This window comes from Danio rerio, chromosome 4 (assembly GCF_052040795.2).
Source record: "Danio rerio strain M-AB ecotype USA chromosome 4, GRCz13ab, whole genome shotgun sequence".
In the NCBI taxonomy this organism is placed as follows: domain Eukaryota; kingdom Metazoa; phylum Chordata; class Actinopteri; order Cypriniformes; family Danionidae; genus Danio; species Danio rerio.
This window is the reverse complement of record NC_141024.2, coordinates 70,401,806-70,410,088: the sequence shown is the minus strand read 5'-3', so window position 1 is coordinate 70,410,088 and position 8,283 is coordinate 70,401,806. Positions and strand designations below refer to the sequence as shown.

At 38.1% G+C, this 8,283-nt stretch overlaps 1 protein-coding gene across 1 annotated transcript in view; it reads left to right on the top strand.

Moving 5' to 3' along the window:
* Positions 1-1,739: 1,739 nt before the first annotated feature.
* znf1015 (zinc finger protein 1015) overlaps positions 1,740-8,283 on the top strand; it is an 11,307-nt gene continuing 4,763 nt past the window's right edge. The window contains 2 exon segments of the mRNA NM_001030170.1: positions 1,740-1,772; positions 5,535-5,696. Of these exon segments, the coding sequence (NP_001025341.1) occupies positions 5,612-5,696 (85 nt within the window). The 5' untranslated portion in view covers positions 1,740-1,772; positions 5,535-5,611.

Below are 8,283 nucleotides of genomic sequence, written 5' to 3'. Positions count from 1 at the left end.
AAATCTAAGCTTGTTTTTAATAAAACAAATATAAATATGGATATAATAAATAATACTGCTAATAATAATAACATTATACAAAAGCAAATTGTTATGAATGAACTGAAAAAGCCTCCCGAGATACAGAAGACATATAAAAGCAGTGATTTTTCATATTTATGTAGGCTAGAAAATAATGTTTTGTAATATTTTAATCCTTTATATTCTATATCTATTCTTATTATATCCTATAAATATCCTTAATATTTACATTTTTTCATATGTAAAGATATTTGCCTATTGCTCTCTTGTGCGTATTAAGCAGTTTGTAAGCGAGGCACAACTCTGTGCCGGAGTTTAGACCGAGTTTGTTTTGGTCTAATGAAAAATCTATTATAGATTCTCAAAATAGCAACGCGCCAGCGGTCCGCCTCAGAACGCCTTCCTTTTTAGACCAGAACGCCTATGGGCGCACAAATGAGCGCTAATGCATTTGCTATTTAAACACCGTAGCGCAACGCCTCAAAACGACTCTTGCGCCAAGCTTAAACTAGCAAAAGACTACTGCGCCACGCCTTGTGCCACACTGCGCTGGGTGTATGATAGGGTCAATATGTTCAGTTTCAATTAATAATTCAGAATGAACATTGAAGCAAATCATTTTCAAATAGCATTGGTTGGTTAAAATTAATCGTGTATCCCTATATCCATCATATGGCAAAAACCAAGCTCCCGAACAAGCTTAAACAGCATGTGTCTTTCCTGAAGGAGCAATAAAAATGATAAACTGTTAAGGCTTACATTTAAAATGCTAATCACATGACATCATTTGTAAAATGCGCATTTGTAAGTAAATAATTTGTCGTAAAATAGTATGGTAAACTCTGGCAAAAGTCGAAAAGTGTGGTCATGAGCACCATCTGACAAGTTAATCCAGCAAAGATTAGTGGTTAAAATGTCACTAAAATACAGCACTAACTACCCCTTTCAATAGGCTGGCTACAGGCCTGTCCTGAGTGTTTTGGCTCTCAACTTTTAAATAATTTCCTTATTTAACCTAACAATTCTTTAAATATCTTAATCACTTTTGTTTCTTGTAAATAATGAATAAATCGACATTCTATCTGTGATCTCCTTTCCTAACAAGACCTGAAACGAGAGGTTATTTACACCATTTGATCTTAGGACTTGTTTCCCAGAGATGGATTGCGGCTGGAAGGGCATCCGCTGTTTAAAAACTTGCTGGATAAGTTGGTGGTTCATTCCGCTGTGGCCACCCTAGATTAATAAAGGGACTAAGCCGGCAAGAAAATGAATGAATGAATCTTAGGACTTGTCTTAATCGAAATCTCAATCTTACGCCACACATTCCAGATGTATGTGTTGTTTCATGTTGTCCACATTTATCACAACATGTTTAATACTTTCCCATTCTATTCAGACACTGATTTAATAAACAATGATGTCCACTACGTGTTTCTTAACAACACCACATCATTCCTCCTGCTGCCAAACTTTTTTTCATTCTTTAAATAAGATGCAAACGTCTACCTTTTATTCTGTTACCCCACTCCTCGCCCTTTCAGTAAACTTAAAATCATTGATTAAATCAAAACACACACACGTTTTATATTGTTCAGCGTGTTGTATTACTCTTATGAAGTGTGTATACGCACTGTTGAAGAATGAATTTTCCCCAAATCGCTCAGGTCTACACGAGACTCTTATTTTGAAAATGGACTATGACGTCATAAACCTGCGCCGCGCAACCGTGTTTGCGGTTCAACAAAAAGGTTTGTGTTTTAAACGCTGAAGCTCTGTTCATATTATATTATAGAATAGTTTACAAGCAATGCTAAATAAATGCTATATAATAGTAATAAAAGCGTAATTATTGGGAGTTTAAAGCGAACGCGAGTAGCGTTAGCAGAAAAGGTGCTTCTAATTTCTCTATCGTGAATCTGTCAGTAAACAAACACGAATTTAGTAGAGATTAAACCAGCAAAAGTCAGTAACGTCGATTTGAATCAAATGTTTTTAGAAATAATTCATTGATTTACGTTGATAAATGTATTTTCTGTGATATTTTGCTTCTGACCATTTGAGGTCGTTTTAAAAGGTTACACTAATTTATATTAATTTACCCTGGCATTTTTGTTTTCATGTTCTGTTTTTGTTGTTACTACTGGCTGCACCTTTAGTTAGTTAGTTTAAAGCTTCCCTTTGGGGCAATTCATTCTGACATGGTGGTGCTGCTTCACATATCCCTGATGAAAAATCCAGCTTCCACCAGCCTGACTTTAGAGAGGTTTGGCCATTTCCAGGCTGGTTTCAGCTAGGGATGGGTGATGCCAATATTTTTGTTTCCGTTCTGATACCAAGTATTTCAAGACAAGGAACATCGATACCACTACTTAAATTAAATATTTTATAGTGATTTAAAAAAAAATGTTTATCACCTTTGTCATTTTTATTATCATTATTATAATTAAATAAAACACAAGACGCATGATTCCTTTTTACATTCATTGAAATTACAGACCCATAATTGGCTAAATAGCACCAAATATTATGAAAAATAATGCATTGCACAAACCTTTCCTTTAATAGTTTATTTATTGAAATAAACGACTGTTGAAACTCTCCTTTTTGAGCCTGTTTTTTGTTTACCGATCAAAATCTTTTGCTTTTGAAAAGTACAATATAATAAAACAAATAGTTGCCTAACAAAAAATAAATAAAGCCTTGACAACAGACAATTGATTGCCACTGTGGCGAATAGTTTTGTGACAGGTATGCAAAGCCTCGTCAATATTTACTGTAGTAAAATAACTTCAGATAATACTTTTATGTTCAGTCATGATGACCACAGCTCCGCTCTCGAGTTTTACGACCTGCGCTGGGTGTGTGCGGTATCTGTACTACTGTGCCGTCATCTAACGATGTCCTATTAGCAGAGATACAGCGGAAGAAAGTTATAGTTCCCAGTCGTGTTCCTATTTAAGTAAATATTTACATAATATGCGGCTGTATAACTATTAAGATATTCTAAAAACTCTGATCACCCTGTAAGAAAAACCCCCAGAAAAGATAGATACTTTTACTTGAGGATCGATCCTATTGATACATTCCCGGTATCGAAAATATCGATACTTCAGGATCGATCCGCCCATCCCTAGTTTCAGCCATTTCCTCAGCCTGAACAGCTAAGACCGGGCTGAAAATGGCCAAAACCCCTCTAAAACCATTAAGGTAAAGTTGGTTTTATATTCGCACATTCAGTCCTTCTCATTAATAATATAATCTCAGATAAGTATTAATTGGAAATTCATAATAGTAAAATCATATTAGCAGCCAACAACCAGCAAAGTACAACATAGTTCACAGTCAATTAAAGAGTGCTAATGTTGTTTTGTAGTCATACTTACATGTGATTTTAGTCTGAATATTCAAAGGACCATAGTTAACAATGTATGGAGCTGTCACTGAACGAATGTGTGAATATAAAACCAAGCTAAAACCAGCTGTGTCCGTCTTAAACCCTAGCCTGACCAGCTAAGACCAGGCTGGAAATGCCCAAAACCCCTCTAAAACCAGGCTGGTTTAAGCAGCTTTTTTTTAGCAGGGAGAACAAGAATAACACATAAACACCAACACTTAACATCAAGGACACAAACAAAACTGAAAAAAAAGGAGGAATAAAATCAACAACAATAATTTACATTTTAAAAATTAATAATAATAATAATAAATAATGACTAGGGCCAGACAGAATCTGCGGACGTTTTTTGCTATTCCTGCTAAGTATTTTAAGTAAAAATCTGCGGATTTCTGCAGAATTATTTTGGGAGTATCGTAACTAAAACCTTAATATGCGAAATAAAAAAAATACCTTATTAACTTTTATTTAATGTTTACAATTGCAAATCCAGTTAGACTCACTTTATTTGGTAAACAAAGCAAGTCTCATATAATATCTCTTCTAAAAGACAGAAAGTAGTACTGTATTGTACATAAATCAGATGAACGTTTTCATATTAGTCAATAAGATTACTGTAATTAATTTAAAAAGTGAATAAATATAGATGTACACACATTTACTCGAGTGAATAAACAGAATTAGTTATGGGCTAAACATCTGCGGGAATCCAACCGCGCAGATTCCATGTGGGCCTAATAATTACCCATCGGTTATCTCCGTTTATTACATAACTGAATTGCTGAGTTGATTTTCCGTAGACGTCGCCCAAACGGCATCCACTCAAAATATTTGTTCAAGGAGTGTGTGCTGTCTCCTAGTAGTGTCTATCTTTGGTGTCTTATTTGTATTCTTGTTGATAGTTCTGGTAGTAAATAAATGATACGTCACTGGATTCGTCACGTTGATGTCATTATCTAGTCCAGGGGTGTCCAAAACTACGGCCCGCGCGCCATCTGCGGTCCGCAATCAGTTTTGTGGTGGCCCGCGAGGCTTTTTATAAATATTAATAGAAGCTGGCCCGCTATACAAAAATGAACGTAATTCAATAAATAACCACCGGGTGTCGCTATTACATGACTTCAATTAGGCAGCACTTCTTGTTATGATGTAAAACCAACCGACCAAATCGAAGGAAACATAATTGATAATCACATTTTGGCGAATGAGATCAAAAAGTAAAACAATTAGCAGCTGCCCTATCAGCTCAACAACAGCAGTTTTTTTGTGCTAATAAAATGCAAGAAAACTCTAAACTGCACTGCAAAAATGCTAAAAAATCTTAAATAAAGGAGAATTTTCTAATTTGTTTTGAGAAATAATATGCTAATATTAAGAGAGTTTTTCCTTAAAACAAGCAAATTAATCTGCCAATGGGGTAAGCAAAATAATCTTGTTTTTCCTTTTGACGTAAGATTATTTTGTTTACCCCATTGGCAGATTAATTTGCTTGTTTTAAGGAAAAACTCTCTTAATATTAGCATATTATTTCTCAAAACAAGACTATATGTTTTGCTTGACTAGAACATTTTTCTTGATTTGCGAATTTTTAGATATTTGGACTCGAAACAAGACAACAAAAATCGAAGTAAGAAAAGCATTTTTTTGCAGTGTGGCTAGTTATGAGGTAGCTCAGCTGATCGCACAGCACAGGAAACCCTTTACTGATGGAGAATTTATAAAGGATGAGTGTTGCAACTGTAATTTGCCCAGAGAAGATTCAAGTTTTTTTAAAAACTTAAGTCTTTTTAGAAACACAGTTGGATGACGAAATAAAATAATTCCATAATAATATACACACACACACATCTATCCATCCATCCATATATATATATATATATATATATATATATATATATATATATATATATATATGTATATATATGCGTGTCTGTGTGATGTGTGTAAAATTTGGCCCGGGACAACATTTTTTTTTTTTAATCTGGCCCTCGGCCCAAAAAGTTTGGACAACCCTGATCTAGTCAAAACAGTGTAAACAAGCTAGTTTTACAAACTCAGTGTTTTCATGAATGTGCGATATTCATTTAATTTCTCTTTTTTTTCTTATCTTAAACAGAGTAAAGTGACTAAACGCTGAGAAAAACTCCCGGAGAAGCGACTGAGATCTCTTTATTATCATCAACCAATATAAAGATGACGTCTCTTAAAGAGGAGAGTGAAGATCTGAGGATTACAGAAGTGTTTACACTGAAACATGAAGATCCTGAGGAACAAACAGGTTAGTGTTCATTTCTCAAAGTTCATTTCTCGGTAACTTAGGCTGCTTTCACACCTGTGAATCGATTCAGTTGTTCCGAAACAGAGATTACAAATGTTACATTGTTGCTCTTTGCTCTTGGAGCGGTTCGCTTTCACACTGCAAAGTTTCTAATCGGACCTAAAGAGCTAAAACAAGTCACGTGCGAGTAAACTCTCCTTACATTGGTCAGAGTGTCAGGGTTTATTTTGCAGCGTCCCACTCAGCTGTCAGGAGAGGTGGTGGTTTGGTGGTGATTGACAGGGTGCGCGTGCGATGTGTCTGAGGAGAGATGCGGTGGGGAGGGGTGAAGGGTGCTCGACGATGTCTATTTGAGGACTGAGAGGGAGACGCGAGATTACCGGGAGATCATCACTCGTTTGCGGGCATCCGGAGACTCGCGAAACTTCCCGCCCTACTCATAATTCTCTCTTCATATAGTCGTAAGCCTATTACATATCCATAAAACACTGTGATATAACCGCGCTCGGATCGGATCGCTTCCTCACTGTAATCGAACCGCTCCAGGGTTCAATTCAATCGAGCCGAGACCACCTCATTCAAGCGATCTCGGAGCGATTACTTTGGCGCGGAACAGAACGCGATTGCCCTGTTCACATATGCCAAACGAACCGCGCTAACTGGGCAATCCAGACACGTTCCGAAACATAAGTGTAGGTGTGAAAGCACCCTTAAATGCATTTGGTAGGTGGCGCCAGACTCCTCTGACCTCTAAAGGTGCTCTAGCAACAGACACTAGAGGCCATGGTCTTTAGCCTTCGTAGTAGAGCAACCGACTCCCATGCGGAAGGTCGCCTGTTCGATCCCAGCTTGGAGCAGGTTGGGTGGTGTAGGACTGGCGGGGTTACATAGGCAGCTGATATTAACAGGTGGAGTTTAGTGAAATTCGTCATTTGTCAATCATTGTCCAGTCCTCCATTAGCTCCACCCCAGGCATAAGTCCTCTTTTTCTACGAATTCTCTGCACAACAGTAAAAGCATAAAACTTTGTGTGCTCTGTGTTCACCTTTCTTCAGACAGGAAGTTTCTGCAGAGCTGAATTTAATTTTGGACCAGCATTTGTCTACTTCTGCAGAAATGCTAAATAGTATGCACAGCATCCCACACACAGCAGTAGAAGTTCAGTGAATATTCATTCATTCATTTTCTTGTCGGCTTAGTCCATTTATTAATCCGGGGTCGCCACAGCGGAATGAACCGCCAACTTATCCAGCAAGTTTTTACACAGCGGATGCCCTTCCAGCCGCAACCCATCTCTGGGAAACATCCACACACACACATACACTATGGACAATTTAGCGGTAATTCACCTGTACCGCATGTCTTTGGACTGTGGGGGAAACCGGAGCACCCAGAGGAAACCCACGCGAAGGCAGGGAGAACATGCAAACTCCACACAGAAACACCAACTGAGCTGAGGTTCGAACCTTCTTGCTGTGAGGTGACAGCACTACCTACTGCGCCACTGCCTCGCCCTTTCAGTGAATATATGACCCTTAAACGACCAATAATTGTTTGATGAAAGGAAAAAGAAAAATTACATTCCTTTTTCCCAGGAGTATAGACTATCCTGTCACAAAATGCGGCGAAAATCCTACATGACGGTTATAGTTTGATTGCGGTGTTCTTTCTGGGGATCTTTCAGTCTATAATATTGTAGTGATATTAACGTACCGTAAACTCAGTAACTAAATCATTTTGACTAAGGTCCGTCTTTAAACACTGAAAGAGTACTGCTGACGATACGAACTAACGTTGCCATCATAAACAAACAAAGACCACTGATCGCTTACCAAGTTTGTAGAGACAAGACAATTAACACCAACTAGAACCGCGTCTTCTTTTAAAAGGAGACGAGCAACAAATCTGGATTTCACCGTTTCCAGATGCGATAAGCTCTCGAGTTAAAAATGTTCCTTACAAACGTATTTCTGTCGCGTGTTACCAGACCACTATAATCCACACGTGAGTCCAGCTGCGCTCTCATAGCGGGGAAATGAAAATAAAACCTTCGTTGCAGCACATTTATAAATGCAACACTGATGATTCGTTTCTCCAAACAAATCTAATCACTGTGACGCAACTTCAAAAATAAGCTTCAAAACGGAAGAACAAATTTGCTCAAAATAATGCAAAAAAAAAACAAATTTTCAGTCTTTAGTGAAATATATGTGTCCTAATAGTATTTTAAGCAGCATGTGACACATGTATAACTATCAACATTTAAAAAAATGTGTTTTGGTGTTTCATGACCCTTTAAAATTCCTAAAATCATCAGGTGACTAAACGGGGAGCAAGCTGAATCCTAGATTCTTTGCCGGACGATTGGGTTGTTGTGATCCTAACCTTTGATCACCACCCGTTCCACAATGCACCGGGCCCTTGGGGCTCCTCCAGGAGGTGGGCCCACAGGAGGATGGTCCCACGTTGCTCCTTTGGGCTAAGCCTGGCGGGGTTCTATGGGCAAAAACCCGACCTCTCATATGAGCCCCAACCCCAGGTCTGGTTTCAGGGTGGGAACGCTTCGGGATCCCCCCCGGAGGAGCTG